Source organism: Mirounga leonina, unplaced genomic scaffold, assembly GCF_011800145.1.
Source record: "Mirounga leonina isolate KUSES-001 unplaced genomic scaffold, KU_Mleo_1.0 Mir_153, whole genome shotgun sequence".
NCBI lineage: Eukaryota > Metazoa > Chordata > Mammalia > Carnivora > Phocidae > Mirounga > Mirounga leonina.
In genome coordinates, this window is record NW_023270387.1 from 14,881,492 (window position 1) to 14,899,173 (window position 17,682).

General features: G+C 53.6%; 2 protein-coding genes across 3 annotated transcripts in view; both read right to left on the bottom strand.

The window, feature by feature from the left end:
- Window positions 1–1,803, bottom strand: part of SLC37A4 (solute carrier family 37 member 4) — a 22,901-nt gene extending 21,098 nt beyond the window's left edge. The window contains exon 1 of the mRNA XM_035009101.1: window positions 1,782–1,803. The gene's annotated coding sequence lies outside the window, so the exon portion shown is untranslated. The remainder of the gene's footprint in view (window positions 1–1,781) is intronic.
- Window positions 1,804–4,215: 2,412 nt separating this feature from the next.
- On the bottom strand, window positions 4,216–15,989 carry HYOU1 (hypoxia up-regulated 1). Of its 2 annotated transcripts, none has more exons than XM_035009107.1 (26): window positions 15,859–15,989; window positions 14,894–14,989; window positions 14,573–14,666; window positions 14,318–14,396; window positions 14,019–14,173; window positions 13,846–13,922; window positions 13,370–13,551; window positions 13,054–13,169; window positions 11,615–11,807; window positions 11,268–11,402; window positions 11,028–11,110; window positions 10,773–10,905; window positions 10,414–10,601; window positions 10,075–10,213; window positions 9,479–9,539; window positions 9,254–9,333; window positions 8,665–8,850; window positions 8,347–8,519; window positions 8,116–8,203; window positions 7,878–8,000; window positions 7,568–7,701; window positions 7,351–7,435; window positions 6,276–6,510; window positions 6,136–6,183; window positions 5,791–5,841; window positions 4,216–5,663 (listed from the first exon to the last, which is right to left on the bottom strand). In XM_035009107.1, exons 2-26 carry the CDS (start codon window positions 14,982–14,984, stop codon window positions 5,599–5,601), a joined length of 2,994 nt encoding a protein of 997 aa, XP_034864998.1. In that variant the 5' UTR covers window positions 14,985–14,989; window positions 15,859–15,989; the 3' UTR covers window positions 4,216–5,598. The 2 variants fall into 2 exon arrangements, with proteins under 2 accessions (XP_034864998.1, XP_034864997.1); XM_035009106.1 differs by having other exon boundaries at window positions 15,810–15,989.
- Between the last annotated feature and the right edge of the window lie 1,693 nt (window positions 15,990–17,682).

Consider the following 17,682-nt stretch of genomic DNA (forward strand, 5'->3'; position numbering starts at 1 on the left):
GTTGGTTAAGCGACTGCCTTCGGCTCAGGTCATGATCCTGGAGTCCCGGGATCGAGTCCCGCATCGGGCTCTCTGCTTGGCAGGGAGTCTGCTTCTCCCTCTGACCCTCCCCCCTCTCATCCTCTCTCTCTATCTCATTCTCTCTCAAATAAATTAAAAAAAAAAAAAGACCTTACCAATTCTAAAAAAAATAAAAATAAAAAAATAAACACAAAAAAATAGAACCATGAGTACTAGACGAAAGCATGGAAACATTCTTACAATCTTGGAATGGGGATGGCCTCAGCACAACAAATACCTAAAAGCCATACAAAAATATGGTACCTAAAATAAATTTATGCTGAAGACCATATACAAAGTCAAAACCTAAACTGGGTAAGACATATTTACAAGTCATGGACCAAGGACTGATTTCCTTAATAGAGCGAGAGTCCTGAAAGATCGTTAAGACCAACAGAGTCTAACAGAAAAAGGGACAAGGGGTAGGGAGCAAGAGCTCACAGAGAAAGAAAATACAAGCAGCATTTAAGTAAGATGTTCAACCTCAATCCTAAAATAAAATTGAGGCCACTTTTTACTTTATCAGATTGGCAAAATTAAAGTACTAATAATACTGTATTGGTTTTAGAAACCATGTGAGGTTGGGTCTCATCTTGCTTTAAAAAGAAAAATCACGGGCGCCTGGGTGGCTCAGTCGGTTAAGCGACTGCCTTCGGCTCAGGTCGTGATCCTGGAGTCCCGGGATCGAGTCCCACATCGGGCTCCCTGCTCAGCGGGGGGTCTGCTTCTCCCTCTGACCCTCTTCCCTCTCGTGCTCTCGGTCTCTCATTCTCTCTCTCTCAAATAAATAAATAAAATCTTAAAAAAAAAAAAAATCAGGGTGCCTGGATGGCTCAGTTGGTTGGGCATCTGCCTTCAGCTCAGGTCATGATCCCAGGGTCCCATGATCGAGTCCCACATCAGGGTCCCTGCTCAGTGGGAGTCTGCTTCTCCCTCTCTGCTTGTTCCTCCTCCCTGCTCACGCGCTCTCTCTCTTTCTCTCTCTTTTTCTCTGTCAAATAAATAAAATCTTCAGGAAAAAAAAAGAAAAATCAAAGCCAAATGATGTGTCTCAGGAGTAGGTTCCTAATTTGTTGGAACACCAAAACCCATGTCTTTAATCAACGAACGATGCTGCTTCCCATACATAATAGCAAAGAATTCAAAGAAGATAATACTTGAGAATTTAGATTAGGGTTTCTCCATATCAACACTATTGACATTTTGGGCGAGGTAATTCTTTGTGGTGGGGAGGGCTGTTCTGTGCACGGTAGGATGCTTAGCAGCATCCTTGACATCTATCCACTAGATACCAGGAACACCTCTCCTCCCCTCTTCCCAATTTTGACAGCCCAGAATGTCTCCACACATTGCCAAACGTCCTCTGGCAAAGTTGCCCCAATTGAGAACCACTGCCTTAAATATTCCTACTTTCTAATGTAACCTACGAGATCATGAAAACAACATTATGCCCAAAGGTAGTCACTGTTGTTTGTAATAGTGAAAAGCAGAAGCACCCTGCGGGTTGCAATAATAGATGAAAGATTAAGAAAACCATGGAATGTCTGTCTATTCAGTGTATTACAGAGTTGTTAATAATGCCCATCTGATGATGGAAACTAGAGAACTCAAAACTGATCCTTCAGAAAGAATGGCTATTAAAAGCTCACTACTTTTATATTTAAGAATTACTAATGACATGCTTATGATGTTAATTTAAAAATATATGTAAAATTACATACCGCTATGAGTTGAAAACGTAAAACCTGGACACAAGAGATTTATAGCAGCTTTGTTCATGATTGGCAGAACCTGGAAAAGCAAACAAGATTCTTTCAGTAGGTGAATGGCTACACTGTGGTACCTCCAGAAAACGGGGTATTATTCAGAGCGACAAAGAAATGAGCTGTCGAGCCATGAAGACATGGAGGAAATGTAAACGCATATTGCTAAGCAAAAGTAGCCAGTCTGAAAGGCTACATGCTGTCTGACTCCCAACTATCTGACATTCTGGAAAAGGCAGAACTATGGAGACAGCAAAAAGATCTGTGGTTGCCAGGAATTAGAGGGGGCAGGGAGGGATGGATGAAGAGACAGAGCATGGAAGATATTTTGGGCACTGGAACTACTCTGTATGACCCGTAATGGTGGGCACATGTATCTTAAATTTGTCCAAAGAAAAAGAATGTATAATGTCGAGACTGAAACCTAATGTTAACTATACTTTGAGTGATGACAATAATGACTATAGGGTCATAGATTATTATAACTGTACTATTCTGGTGTGGGACGTGGATAGTCGGGGAGGCTGTGCATGTATGGAGCCAGAGGGTATGGGAAGTCTCTGTACTTTCTGTTCAATTTTGCTGTGAACCTAAAACTGCTCTAAAAAAAGACTTCCAGGCTTAAAACTTGTCTGACCTGTTCAGCCTTTATTTTTAAAGATTTTATTTATTTATTTGACAGAGACACAGCGAGAGAGAGAACACAAGCAGGGGGAGTGGGAGAGGGAGAAGCAGGCTTCCCGCCGAGCAGGGAGCCCAAAGCGGGGCTTGATCCCAGGACCCTGGGATCATGACCTGAGCCAAAGGCATATGCCCAACGACTGAGCCACCCAGGCACCCCATGACCTGTTCAGCCTTTAGAGAAAAAACATAATCATCATGGCCATTACTTATTTAATTTCTTAGACATGTGATTAATGACTGGAGTGATCTTCCTTTTGTCAAATACGGTTCCATCAAGACTGATGAACAACCCAAATTTAATAGTGCTGGTGAATTGAGTGGTGAATCTCTAGCAACAACACATTCTCATATCAGAGCAGTTAACAGCAAGGGCTAACAGATCAGAATTAAGTTCAAACCTAGCCGAGGGACTTAACACCTGTGATTCCTTGGATCCATTACTGAAACCCTTATGAACTGTCAACTGTCAATTTCTTTAGTTAGTTAGTAAGTAGGCTCCACACCCAATGTGGGGCTTGAACTCATAACTCTGAGATCAAGAGTCACATGCTCTACTGACTGAGGCAGCCACACACCCCATGAACTGTCAATTTATTTGCAAAATAGGGTTGTCATCTTAAAAAGTGATTATCGGGACGCCTGGGTGGCTTAGTCGGTTGAGCATCTGCCCTCTGCTCAGGTCATGATCCTGGAGTCCTGGGATCAAGTTCTGCATCTGGCTCCTTGCTCTGTGGGGAGCCCGCTTCTCCCTCTGCTCCTCCTCTGCTCATGCTCTCTCTAAAAATAAAATTTAAAAAGTGATTATCACCTAAAAAAGTCTGGGACAGGGTGCCTGGGTGGCTCAGTTGGTTAAGCGACTGCCTTCGGCTCAGGTCATGATCCTGGAGTCCCGGGATCGAGTCCCGCATCAGGCTCCCTGCTCGGCGGGGAGTCTGCTTCTCCCTCTGACCCTTCTCCCTCTCATGCTGTCTCTCATTGTCTCTCTCGCAAATAAATAAAATCTTAAAAAAAAAAAAAATTAAAAAAAAAGTCTGGAACAGAGGTCCAAATAATGTCAGCAGAAAAATAAAACCACAACTTTATTTTCATGAAAAAAACAAAACTTACACATATGAATCTCAACTAAGTCCAAAATGTTAATACTGTGGTGGTACTTTTTAAGTACCACCACAGTATTTTAAGTGGTAATTTTAAGATTCAAACTCCTGTCTTACCAATTTTCTATAATAAACATGGACTGTCTATATTCAGGAAACATTTTTAAAAATCACGGCACAAGGGGCGCCTGGGTGGCTCAGTCATTAAGCGTCTGCCTTCGCCTCAGGTCATGATCCCAGGGTCCTGGGATCGAGCCCCGCATCGGGCTCTCTGCTCGGCGGGAAGCCTGCTTCTCCCTCTGCTGCTCCCCCTGCTTGTGTTCCTTCTCTCGCTGTTAATCAATCAATCAATCGGGCGCCTGGGTGGCTCAGTTGGTTAAGCGACTGCCTTCGGCTCAGGTCATGATCCTGGAGTCCCTGGATCGAGTCCCGCATCAGGCTCCCTGCTTGGCAGGGTGCCTGCTTCTGCCTCTGACCCTCCCCCCTCTCATGTGCTCGCTCTCTCTCATTCTCTCTGTCTCAAATAAATAAACAAAAAAAATCTTAAAAAAAAAAATCTTAAAAAAAAACAATCAATCAATCAATCTTAAAAAAAATCACGGCACAAAAACTGTAGAAAAGAATATTTTATTGAAACAGTTTCTCAATTAACAATGGACCAAAGTACAATTTGACTCAAACCTGTCCAACCAGCCTCAACCACTAGTGAAAGAACTCAAACATACAGGACGGGGTGGGACCCTGCGGTCTCATTTCTGCCAATGTGGCAAAAAAAAAAAAAGGCCAAAAGACAACAGACAGACACAGCCAGGTTCCCCCTTGCCCTGGGAGCTGGGTGGCAGCTGCGGCTCCCGTTCCAGACGCGATACTGGAGGACAGGCTCCCCAACATGGGCACGGTGGGTCAAGAGCCCCCATCTTAGAGCAATGCAAGAAAGGCAGGCCAGCCCCCACCCCCTTCCGCCCCGCACAAGGCCTGCCCTAAGAGGGAGAGGTGACCTTTTTACATTCACACCCCGGCCTCGCCTTCCCCCAGGGTCTTGGGATAGGGGCTCACAGTAGAAAGCACATTTTGGTCAGCCCAGGGGGCCAGGGGGCCAGGGAAAGCCTATGTCTGGGCGGGCAGACGAGAGGAGAGGGCCAGGAGTCACAGGCTGCCGGGCAGATGCACACTGACGATACCTGCAGGAAGTTGGCATCCCACGCCGGCCACTCCACACGCTCTCCCGTGCCCGGGAGTCCACAAGTGGGAGCTCTGGGATTTTCACATGTCTCTCCCACATAGGGGGCTGGATTCCCTTCTTCGCTTTCTCCCTGCCTACTCTGGCCACCGGGGGGTGCACAAGCAGGAGGGGATTGATCTAGCTTTACTGCAGCCCGTCCGGATGGAAGGGCTTGGGCAAGAGGCAGACGGCGCCTAACTTGCCACAGGAAGGCCAGGAAACCATGGGAAGAGGAGTCACTGGGGATGGGGCCTTTCAGGGAAAGACAAGACCCTGGAGGAGAAAAGAGCAGAGATATGCACTCAGAAACCAGACCTGGTAACCAAGGCTCTGTAGACACTGGCCCCTGTAGGGTGGACTTCATGGTGGAAGAGGAAGGCAGGAAGGAGGACAGAGAAGACTGGAGACTCTCTAATATCCCAAGGCATCCCTCCCCCTGCCAGGTCCATCGAACCCTCACGGCCAATCTCTCACCTACCCACAGGCAAAGAATTAAGACATAATAGTGATTTTTCCCAAATTAGGGCCTGGATAGGTAGGGAACCAGGGCTGGGATTAGGAAATCGAACAATTTCGGTTTTTACCACAGAACCACTGCAGAAGGAACTGGTGAGCTGTCCCTTCCTTCCCCCTCTCCACACCTCCGATCAAGGTGAGAGAAAAGGAACTGAAGCCTCTGAGGGCAGGAGCAACCCCTCCCCCGACCCTCAATGTTTAATAAATAGAGGAGGTAGGAGAAGGGGGTGGGATGAATGGGGAACGGGGGCGGGGGTTATAGTTCATCATTCTTCAAAGTCGGCTTCTGTCCTGTTGGTTGCTCCTTCTGTTCTGGTTCCGCTGGGGGTGGGGAAGAGCAAAGGGATGGAGTCGGTGAAATGGAGGTAACCGGCCCCCATTCTGTGCAGATCCTCCCCCCGGGACCCTACCAACCAGGCTTCCCAGGTACCCCGAGCTCCACGCTCACCTGCTCCAGGACCTCCCAGCTCCAGAGGCTCGGCATCTGCCGCTTCAGATCCTGCTTTTGGGAAGGAAGAGGTTAGCCTCTGCAGAAAGGAGGAAGGGGCTAACGGAGGGGCTGGCAAACTGTTTCTGCAAAAAGCCAGGGAGTCAATGTTTTAGGAGTGAGGGGCCACACTCGGCCTGTGTGCGCGCATGTGTGTGTGCGTGCGTGCGCGTGCATGTACAATAACCTAAAAACATTAAGGGCCATTCGTAGCTTGTGGACCTTCCAGAAACAGGCCATGCCTGCCAGGGTCCCAACCTCTAGGTTAAGCACTAACCACATTACCAACCACTTTCCCCAACTCACGAGTCTCCTTCTCAGGTTCTGAAATGGGCTTTGCATCTTCAGTCTGGCCTGGAAGGAAACCAGGGGTAAAACGTACTGAGCCGGAAGGAGAGGCCTTCTTCCTGCCCAGCAGCACCCAGAGCCGGGCACCCTGCCCTCACCTGGTGGGGGGATGACCTTCTCCGCTTGGTCACTGGCATTGAGGGGAGGCTCTGCCCGGGTCCCATTCTTGTCTTTGGGCCGGGGCCGGGGCTTGGTAAACTTGGCCTTATTGAGCAGATACTGCACCTCACGGTCCAGGGCCATCATCTTGGCCTCGATGTCTTTTGAGAGCAATACAGGCTTCTCTGTGGCAGGAAGCTTGGCCTGCTCGGCCACGGTCGCATTCTTCCAGGCCTGTGGGCGAGGCCAGGCCAGGCTCAGAGCTCGCCCTGGAGGGCGCAGGTATCTCTGCCCCAGATGAAATACACCCCAACCAGCCCCAGCTCCCAAACCACTCCACCGTCAGCCCCACAAGGGGAGGCAGGCTCCTCAGAATGGCATTTGAGGCTTTGCACAAAGGAGTCCCAAACTACACGCCTAGGGCTTACACCCCATTACCTGGGACCAAGTACAGCTGCAGCTCTTGATCACTCCCTTGTCTCTGCACTTTTTTTTTTTTAAAGATTTTATTTATTCATTTGACAGAGAGAGATACAGCGAAAGAGGGAACACAAGCAGGGGGAGTGGGAGAGAGAGAAGCAGGCTTCCTGCGGAGCAGGAAGCCTGATGCGGGGCTCGATCCCAGGACCCTGGGATCATGACCTGAGCGGAAGGCAGACGCTTCACGACTGAGCCACCCAGGCACCCGTCTCTGCACTTCTTGAGCTCCAATTCAAAGACGTTCCCCACACATCCCAAAGGGAAGTTTCTGCTTCCTATGACCAGTCATTCTCACCTCCCCGAACCGGGCCCACTTTCTGAGTGCAGCTCAAGCCCCAGCCCTCCGGAGCAGCCGCCCTAACATCATGGGAATGGGCTCCACTGCTGCCCCAGTCTGACAACTCATGGATGGCCACGACCCGTCTGGGGCTCATCAGACATGGCCGCAAACGTAAACAGTCTTCTGCCTTCCCAATGAGCTGCGAGGCCAGGAGGCAGCGGCGGCTGAGTCTCCGTCTCTCCCCACCTCCCATGCTGCCTAACGTGGACACCTTGCCAGCTAAGTATCCCCGGGAGTATTTACACAGGGATTACCCAGGTCTCGTTGATGACTTTCTCTAATGTCGCCATCTCCACCTCAGTGAAGATCTGGTCCATCTCTGGGATGAGCCGGGCACCCCTGGAAGCCAGGAAGGAGACAGTGAGCCCAGGAGGAAGAGGGGTCTGGGATGTGCACGTGGGGCACGGGAAGCTGACGGACCCTGAGGCTTGGTGGGACTGAATTAGGAAGAAGAGCAAAGGGGCTGCTCACTTGAGGAACATGCTGGAATGGTTGAGGAGATTATCAAGGGCAGACAGCCGTTCAGGCCACTTCTTGCGCTCTTCCACCCGAAAAAACAACCCGTGGCACAGCTTCCTCAGCTCAGTCAGCTTCTCCTTCAGCATCTGACGGATGCGGGGTGGGAGGGGGCAGAGGGGTTGAAGGGAGGAGAGGCCGGCCCTGGAGCCAGCCCTGCATCCCGCTCACGGCCTCATACCCCAGCTCTCCTCACCTTCTCTGACCCTGGGAGAGGAGAGCGAGGGCTCCCATCCCACCCGCCATGTCCTGGGACGCCGCTTACCACCGTGGTGGCCCCAAAGCCCTCGTCCTCCAGCCAGGTGGAGGCTGCACGGAGCCTCCCAGAGATCTCCTCACGCTGCTCCTCAGTGGACACTTCCTGGTACTCGGGCTGGTACAGTTTGTCCTAGGGAGATGCACACAGACCCAAGCATGCACCAAGCCCCTGAGGGCAAGGCTCACAGAGCCAGACCCTCCTCAGACACAGGTCCCAGGGCAGGGGTGCCTCCCAGCCTACCAACCTGGGTCTCAAAGATAAAAGCTTCCAAGCTGTTGGCAGCCTTTTCCCGTTCCTGCTTCTCTAAGTCTCGGAGTGTCAAGTCTTGAAGTCTGTGGGACAAAAGAGAATCAAGCATGAAGGAGAGAGTATGTTGACTTTGGACCTTGGGTCAGACAGTTCTCCCTTCCAGGGGTGCCGTTCCATACCCTGCCCACCCTACACACACACACGCACACGCAGAGTCCCCACTCACTTTTGCGCCGAGCGGGCCAGCTCATCCTCAGGTAAGTCAGGCAGGTCCAGAACCACCAACTCCACCCCAATCTCCTCTACCATTCTCTGCTTCCGGGCAGGCTTCTGCTTCTTTTCTTCCTCTGGGGCTGGAGGAACACCCTCAGACCCTGCTTCCTTTTTCTCACTTGGCTTCTAGTGGGGAAAGAGACAAGCATGTCAGGAAAAGCTTAGACCCTTCTATTCTCCACAGGCGGGGCTCTAGGGGACAAGAAACAAGGCAAACATCTATTCCCTTAGCCCCCGGGGCCACCCTGGCCTTATTCTGCCTGCAGTTCACCTGGGCCTCAGACTTTTCCTCGTTTTCTTTTTCTGCAGCCTTTTCTTCCTCAGGGGCTGCATCCTCCTTTGGCTCGGTGGGTGGGGGCTGAGAAGTGTCCTCCACTGGGGCCTCGGCCTCCTCCTTGAGCTCCGCTTGCTCCCCAGGCTCATCCTTGCTCCCCTCAGCAGGGCTTTCCTCTTCCTCCTGGGAAACAATCACAGACACCCCCCAGAGAAAACAGTCACTAGCTGAGCCTAAGGCTAACCTGGCTCAGCAAGGCCGAGGCCCCCAGGCGCTGCCGTGAAGGGGCTTGCTGCACGGCGTGCGGGCAGACAGACTGCACAGCAATGGGCGGTGGGCTGCACGGCCTTCGGCAGTCTCGTCGGACGAAGGACAAGTGCTTGGAGAGGAGGGGAACGTGCCCCGGAACTCGAGCACAGGGGCAGCGTGGAGTCCAGAGGGGGCTATGGTTCACTGGGGGGCTCGGGAAGGGGTGAGCTAGCCAATCCCAGGCAGCTGGAACGCCCACCCCAATCCCTGCGTCCGCTGCCACTCCCCGGGCCCGTACCCCATCCTCCGAGTTCCCCTGGCTCTGTGCTGGCCTCACCTGGACGGCGTCCGTACCGTTCTCTTTAGTGTCTGCTGTCGTACCACCTCCAAACAGGCTAGAGATGGTGTTGCCGAGCTCTGGGAGGAAGAAAGCCCAAAACTCACAAGGGCCACAGCAGTCACGCCATCTTCCAACCCAAAGGCAAGGCCTGCCGCCTCCCCAGAACGCATACAAGCAGCTCCTCCCTCACACACATGCACGCACCGCGCCCACTCAGCTTACTGGTCAGGGTAGATTCCTCTTCTGGACTGTCCTCCACCAGGGTCTCAAACACAGACTCCACCTGAAAACAGACTCAAGCTGAAGGAACACACGTGCTAACCCACCTTCCCCGCACAAACCTCCTGTCATCGCGGGCATCTACTTACGCGCTTCCACGTGACTCGAGGCGGTGCTGGCCTATTCCCTCACCTGCCCCCTTCTACGGGCTCCTGAGGCAAGTCACCTCCACCCCCTTTGATTATGAGCCCTCTGAGGAAAGTCCTAGCTCCCTCCCCCCGAGCCCTGCACTTCTCTACTCGACAACAGAACGGGCCATTGTCTCCCACAGTGTGTTTTAAAAGATATTAACCCCCAGAACTATTCTTTGAGAATGACTTACTTAGCCATCCTATAGGTCCTAAATTTTACGATACCCATAAGCACTTAAAGGAACTAAGACCACAGCAGATCCGTGGTTAGTTGTGTTTAGACCCAAGGCTTTTCCATCTCCCAAACCCTTCTCGTTTCTCGTGTTCTAATACCATGTGGAGGAACCACTCTGGAAAGGCTGGTGGGGCCTAGGCCCTCGCCCTGTGCCCAGGGCCGCCTTCTCTCACCCTGATGAGGCTGAGCACGCCGCTCTCATCCAGGTTGAAGTGAGCCTTGATGCCCTTGGACTCGTGGTCAGGATACTTCTTGAAGCTCTCACCCACACCTTTTAGCTTCACCGTAGTCAAATTCTGGGAGCCAAAGACCCTGGTTGGGGAGGAGAGAGCCATTCCAGGGAGCTCACCCAGTCTGCATCCAGCTCTAGACTACACAGCCTCCTGTCATGAAATATCACCACCCCGCCCCCCGCCACCGCAAGATGCTCACCCCAACCCTGAGCACACAGCCTGCTGCCTGTCCGCCCTGTGGCCCCAGATCCTCCCTCCCATCCTGATCCCCCTTCTCACCTAAGATCCTCAGGCCCCAGGAAGCCCAGGTCACCATAGTTGATGTGGAAGTTGAAGTCATGGTTGTAGCGGTTAAAGGTGATGACTTTGCGTTGAGGGTAGGGCCCCATTCGGGAGAAGAGAACCCGCTTATTGTGCTTCAGGCTGCGAACCCCGGGCTCCTCCTCCACCTCCCTCGTGAACTCCACCTACACAGCGGGCAGAGAGGAGGCACGCTGGAGAGCCACAGCAGGTTCTGGGGTAAGGGTACGTGGAGAACATCAGCTGCCAGAAGACAAGGGGGCAGGCTAGAGCAGACAGAGGGAGCATGCTCAGTGAGGTAAAGGGAGTGTGTCGCCTGATCAGACGGGCCTACTCACCAGGATGGGGTAGATGACCGCATCTCGGACTACAAACGGCTTCACCTTGAAGGCTTTGCTGAGCGCGGCTGCCTGGTACACGGCCCCCATGGCGGCTGCTTCGTCGGCGTTGATGTTCTTCCCTAGTTCCTCCCTGTGGGGGTTCCACGCTTTAGCACGTTGACTCTGGAGCAGCCAGCCTGGCCGCCCTCTCCTCAGCCCTGCAGCGGCCCGGCCCCAGAGCCCCGGCCCCAGTGCCTCAACACCCACACTCACTTGCCCACAGCCTTCAGCAGCACCTCCTGAACTTTAGGGACCCGGGTGGCCCCACCGACCAGGATCACCTGCTCAATCTCATCCTGCAAAGAATGGGACACAGAACAGCTTGGAGTTAGCCCTCCTCCTCAGCGCTGACTCGTCCCTTAACACTCCTGCCCCCCCTCCTGCCCGCCACCCAGTCCCTCTCTCTCCCACCCGCCTCCCCACCCCCAGGCCCACGCCTGACTCTCCCCTCACCAAATTCATCTCGGCACTCTGGAGGGCCTGCTGTACAGGCCCAGGTACTCGCTCAAATAAATCTGCACATAGCTCTTCAAACTCCACTCGGGTCACTTTTGCCTTGAAGTCCACATCGTCCATCAGGCCCTCGATCTGGGGGAGGATGAGGCATGTCAGAGTTCCCACCCAGATCCTCCTCTGGCGGCGCAGGCCAGAAACCAAGGGGCCGGGGCTTTGGGAGAAGGGCAGGAGGCCGAGGAAGAAGGGATGGGCCACACCGCACGCCAGCGGCCTAGCTCGGGAGGCTGGGGTCCTCTCCCCTCCGGGTGGGGAATCTTTTCCCTCAAGCAGCCACGCGCAGGCACCTGTGCCACATGATCAGCGTTGGCACTCAGGACGGTCTTGAGTCGATTTGCCTCCCGCAGCAGCTTGGCCATGGCACGGGGGTTCTCCCGCACATTCTTTGCTCTCTGGCCCTTGCGCTGTTCATTGAAAAGCTTTGCCAGGTGCTCACGCAGCCGGAGCTCCATCTCCAGGCCCCCCAGGGTGCGGTCAAATCTATTCAGGCAAAGGTGACAAAGAAAAGTGTGAGGGGGCGCCTGGGTGGTTCAGTCGGTTAAGCGACTGCCTTCGGCTCGGGTCATGATCCTGGAGTCCCGGAATCGAGTCCCACATCGGGCTCCCCGTTCAGCGGGGAGTCTGCTTTGCCCTCTGACCCTCCCCCTTCTCATGTGCTCTCTCTCTCTCAAATAAATTTAAAAAAAAAATTAAAAAAAAAAAAAGTGTGAGGAACACACAGGGTCCCTTCATCGACCCAGGAACCTGACTCTCGTCCCACGTACGTGGCTGACACCTCAGTGACGGTTCACCTACTCCTCCAATCCACTGTATTTACTGGGCGTCAACTTCGTGCTGGTCTCGGGATGCAATTAAGAGAAAAAAGATGGGGTTCCTGCTATCAAGGAGTTTACAATCTAGCATCGAACCAACGCGCGAACGTGAAACATGTACCACCCTGTGAGTTATGAGGGACGGACAAGCAACCGCATCAGGAGACATAAAAGAGAAGTGCTGCCTATTTGCCGACGTCAGGGAAGGTTCTGTGGAGACATGATAATTGAGCTGAAATCTGAAGGATGAGTGGAGGTAACGAGGCGAAGAGCAAGGAAAACAAATCCAGAGAGGGGAAACAGTATACGTAAGCAGCCGAGGTGGGAGCCAGCAGAGTAAGTTCCCAAGGAGGGCAGGTGAGGCTGGAGCTCAAAGAGCAAGGGACTCTGGGTAGAGACACGTGGGAGGGATCAGGGCTCTCACAGGCTAATGTAAAAGGTTTGAGCCACTGAGGGTTTTTAAAGAAACAAATAATCAGGTTAGCACTTTGAAAAGAACCCTCTGGCTGTAATGTGGAGAAAGAACCGGAGGGAGGCCACACTGGAGGCAGGGAGACCTTCTTTCATAACCCTGCAGGTCAGAGATGATGGTAGCCTGGACTCGAGTGCTGGTGGGAAAGCAGGCCAGAAATGAAGAGGTATGAGAAAGAAGACAACGTCATCGATAAGCACACAGAAAATGACAAGAACAACAAAATGACTGCACGTGGTCTATGGCCTCACGGGTTTCCTTAGAAGCAGCTCAGGAAGTTCCCTGCCTTTCAATCTTCCCAAACTGTCACCCTCCCTCTCCATCTTCCCCTGAGTCTTGCAACAGGTACCCCATGATGACCGATGCTTCAGAAGAGCACTCATGCAGAAAAATGAGGCAGCTGCCCCTCCGAGAAGAAAGCCCCAACCCGAGGGTGACTTACCCCACACCCCGGACCTGCAGCTGCGGCTGCATCCCCGCCTCCTTAGTCTTCACTGTCTGGTAGGTCACGATGGTGCACACAGTGCTGCCAGAGCCCATGTCGTAGAACATGACGTTCTGCAGAGACACCGAGACAACAGTCACGGGAACCTCATCTAACTCCAGGTGCTGTACCAACTCTCCACTTAAGGCTGAAAAGCTCCAACAGCGGCCGGGAGGGGCATTCTCTCACTGCATTTAGTCGAGGGCTAGCCATGCAAACCAGATGCCCAACAAGCCACCCTGCCCATCTGCTCGGAAGTTCCTCCCTGGCTCACCTGGGCGGTGCTGTTGATATCTTTCCGGCGGAAGACACCATAGCTGAGGGCCGTGGCGGTGTTGTCGTTGATGAGCTGCAGCACTTTGAGGCCGGCCATGCGAGCGGCCTGCAGCACAGCTCGGCGCTCAGCCTGATTGAAGAAGGCTGGCACCGTGATCACTGCGTCCTTGATGGGCTGCTCTACAGAGGACAACAGAACGGGGCTTCCACCAGCCCCGTGCCTCCGATGATACTTTCCTAGTCTTGGTACTACTGACGTTTTGGGACAAATAACCCTTTGCTGTGTGGGGCTGTCCTGCCCATTGTGGGATGTTCGGCAGCATCCCCGGCTCAGTAGATGTCAGGAGCAGCTCCCCATATAACCAAAGCAAAGATATCTTCAAATATCGCCGAAGGTTCCCTGGGAGGCAAAACTGCACCCCCTATGAGACCCTAGGGAACCTGGCCGCCACTGACCCCACCTTAGCTACTCACCTGCAAAATCCTCAGCCAGGGAACGGGAGTAATTGAGAACCATGCCAAGTACCTCCTCAGGTGAGAACTGTAGCTGCCTGGGGGAAGGAGGGTAGTGAGAGGCAAGGACAGCCGTGAGCACGAGAGGAGCCCATCGGGCCTGCTGAGCCTGCCGTCCCCAGCACAGCACTCACGGGCTAATCTTGAAGTGCACAGTCTGCCTCTGTGGGTCGGAGCCGAGCTCATGCTCTGGAAAACGAGCTCTGTAAAGGGCCACGTGGGGGTTTCCCTCCTGCTTCCCCAGGAGGTGCTGGAAGTAACGCAGCGTCGCCTTCGGATTCTTGATGGCCTGAGAGGAGGTAAATGAGGAGTAGAGTGTTAGGCTCCCAAGTCCACCATCACCTACCTCTCACATCAGAAGTTCAGGCCCTGCGGTCTGTCATCTCCTCCCCTCTGCCCACCGCTCTAGGAAGGGGGTGGGCTGCTAGCTCACCATGCTTGCTGCACTGTCTCCGAAGAACCTTTCATTTTCTTTCAGAGTCACAGTCACTGGGGTTTTCCTCCGGGATTCCCTGAAGAGAAGAGACGTAGGGCCCAGGTGCCTATAGCAGGGTGTGGACTCAGGAGCCTCAACACCCCAAATACAATCCCTCAACACCGGACTGTTGTGGGCCCTAGGAAGAATCCACACTGGCTTGGAGCACAGACTCCCCTCTTTCCCCACCCCTGACACTGGGGTCACCCTCACTTGTTCAAGACAATTTCCATGGGCACTCCGGGTTTGACAATGGCCACCTTCATGGACTCGCTGCCCAGGTCCACAGACATCACAGCCAGTGTGTCTGAAAAGGAAATAGATTTGTCAATTAGCCCCTCTTCCCCCACATTCTTGAGTCCCCTCTAACCACAGCACAGCACTCCCCACAGAGAAGAAGAAAGTGGAAAGATAAAGGCCTGGGTTCAGCAACTCGAGGCCAGAGGCTTCCAACCAAAAGCCTCCCCTCCCACCATGGATCATTCATCATTCACTCATTTATTCTTCTGCTGATCCTGCTTCTGGGGTACACACCACTCAGTGCCAACAGGTCTGCCAAGAGCACAGCCATCACGACCCAACAGGCTAGCCTCCTTGGCCTCTGCCTCCTGATGGTGGCGGCCATTGTGCCTGAGGGAGGAGAAAAACAACACTTGTAACCGGACGCCTGAGTGAAGACGACAGAATCTCATCCCAGAACAGAGAAGCTTTAAGATTTATACCCCACTGTCACTGAGGGCAGAGGAGCCTACATCCCCAGCTCTCCCTCCTGATTAAGGACCCGGCACTCTAATCACTCAAAGGCTCCTGGGCTCCATCCAACACATCCCTAAACAGGGAAAGTACCAGGACAGGAAAAAGAAGACCAGAGCCTTCCGTCCACTGCATAGGCTATAACCGGCGCACCCTAGCACGGCCCCTGCTGTCAGACACCTGGGGTGAAGCCAGGAGTCCCCGCCCAGGGCTCAACTACCTCCCTACACCTGGAGCTCCCCCGCTGGCAGGGGAAAGCCAGGCCGGGCCTGGACGGGAACTGAGAGGTGGTGACGTTGGACGAGGCTGGGATGTTAGAAGGGCCCGTCTCCTCCTCTGTATCCCTTCGGGGTGTCCCGCCCGCCCTCCGTTCTCCATCCCAACCCCCGGCCCGCCCCGCTGCCTACACAGACGCCGTGCCAGGAGCGCTAAGATTCTTCGCCGGGCGGGCACCGAGTCCCCCCCGAGTTCACCTAAGCCTCACCTGGCGAAGGCGGCTGCTCCCACTCCCGGGAACGCGGCCCGGCCCACCCCTAAGACGTGGGGGCGCCCCAGGGACTGAGCTGCGGGGCCAACCTCACCGGCGTCCGTGCGGCCCTCGCTCCCGTTCCCGACCCGCCCCCGGAGCTAGCACGTTGCCTCCTCCAGGAGGGGTGGCCGGCTCCCATCGCCATCCCCACCCCCCGCTACCGCTTGCCTGCGCTCCTGGGGCCTCAGCTCTGGGACAAACGCGGCGGCGGACGTACCCACGAGGCCAGCAGCGCGCCCCCAAGCCCGCGCCCTTCACGACTCCCCTCGGTTTGCAAACTGTTACATTAGCCACCAATCTCTCGGCGGCGTCTCGCGCACCAGCCGGCCCCGGACGCGGCGTGCGCTCATTGGAGCCTCTGCCGCCCGGCCCTGCGCCGCGCGCCCGGCCCCGCCCCCGCCTCCCCGGCGCGCGCTCCCATTGGGCCACGTCCTAGGCCCGCCCCCTCCGCCGTCGCCGGCTCGGACTCCCGAAGCCGCCCAGGGGCCAGTCTGCCAGTTGGGGGAAAACGGCCGACGCCGGCCGGGGATTGGGCCACGTCACCGGGCCCGGCGCCCGCCCTCGTGCAGTCCCGGACCTTTCCGGCCTCGGCGCTGGATGCCCGACTGTCGGGGTCGGAAGTGACTCGAGGCCGGTGCGAGTGGGCGCACGGACAGTCCCGCACTCGGCCCCCTGCGTCCGGTCACCTGGGGAGCCCCGGCCGAGGAGTGGGAGTGACCCGCATCCCCTCCGCAGCCACGCGGAAGAGGCGCTCGCTTGCTGGTTGGTACTGAACTGCCCTGGGCTTTGGATAGAAATCAGAATGGCTGCGGTCCAGGCTTAGTCCGCCCCGCCCCGTTTCACCGATGACACTAAAGCCACCAAAAGAGATGTTCGCTAGTGGGACGGAGATAACACTTGTTTCAGTGGCAGAATTTGGCCTGGACTCCTTACCCTAAGCTCCATTTTTATGAGACGGAATATTCCAAAATGCAAAGCGCAGTACACAAAAGATTAATTTTGTGAGGCTGTAATTGAGCATAAATGCACCACCTAGTGTTTTCGTTCCATCAAATCTTGTGTATCTTCCCTTTTCCTGCTTCTATCCGAATTAAAGTACCTCCGACGGATATTTGGCGCTCCTCCCTCCCTTTTTGTATTTTTACAGCCCCGTAAAGTGTGCGCAGTCCTTGGAAAGCGCCCCCCACCCCCCCGCGTTTTACTGACATGAGCTCACATTTCTTAAATATGGAAAATGGATCTCCTGTTTCCTCCCGAAATCATCTCCAGGCCTCCCTTCACAGAAGTCTCCCTTGAAGGCCCCGGCGGTAACTGCCAGAACTTGTTTAAGGAACTCTTATCTGTACTTTTCCTACATTTTTCATGATGCTTAGGGAGACAGAGTAGTCAGGTGTCTATGCTTAGAAGATAAAGAAACCTACTGGCAGTACCAGGGAGAAGCTGATTTTTCTTCAATTCGTGGATTGCTCAGTCTTCATAGGGAGACCTTAGTAGAAACAAGGAGAAATAAATCCCTTTGATACCATCCTCAACCTCATCTCTGGAGCTGTCTGCTGTTACCAGTGTGGTGTGTAACCTTCCAGGCCCCTTCGGTGCATTTATTTACATATGTATCTTGAAACGTGTAGCTTTTGCTTTTTTGTAAATGATAAAATATTATATAATTAGGTTGTAACTTGCTTTTCTTTCCCTTTTTTTGTAACTAAGAACAAATCATGGAGCATTTTCCATATCCGTGTGTAAAGATTCACCTCAGTGTTTACTGCTATGGAACATTCCATAGCATGGGGGTTGGTTAGCTGCAGTGATGGACATATACATTGTCATTTCAGTTCCACTGAGAGATTTTGTTTCTGTATGACTGACTCTACTTTTGGGTAGCTATCTGGAAAGGTAGATTCTTTCCATCCATTTCTTTTTTTCTTTTTAAAAATTTTATTTATTGTTAAAGATTTTACTTATTTGAGAGAGAGCACAAGCAGGGTGAAGGGCAGAGGGAGAAGCAGAGCCCAATGTGGGACTTGATCTTGGGACTCCGGGA

Bases quoted from the DNA above. Each gene is read 5' to 3' on its own strand.
- HYOU1 (XM_035009107.1), bottom strand. From the start codon at position 14,984: ATGGCCGCCACCATCAGGAGGCAGAGGCCAAGGAGGCTAGCCTGTTGG. The intron at 8,001-8,115 runs GTTGGTAGGCTG...GCATCTCCCTAG, and splicing joins CTTTTATCTTTGAGACCCAG to GACAAACTGTACCAGCCCGA. The intron at 5,842-6,135 runs GTGAGTTGGGGA...TCCCAAAAGCAG, and splicing joins AGAACCTGAGAAGGAGACTC to GATCTGAAGCGGCAGATGCC.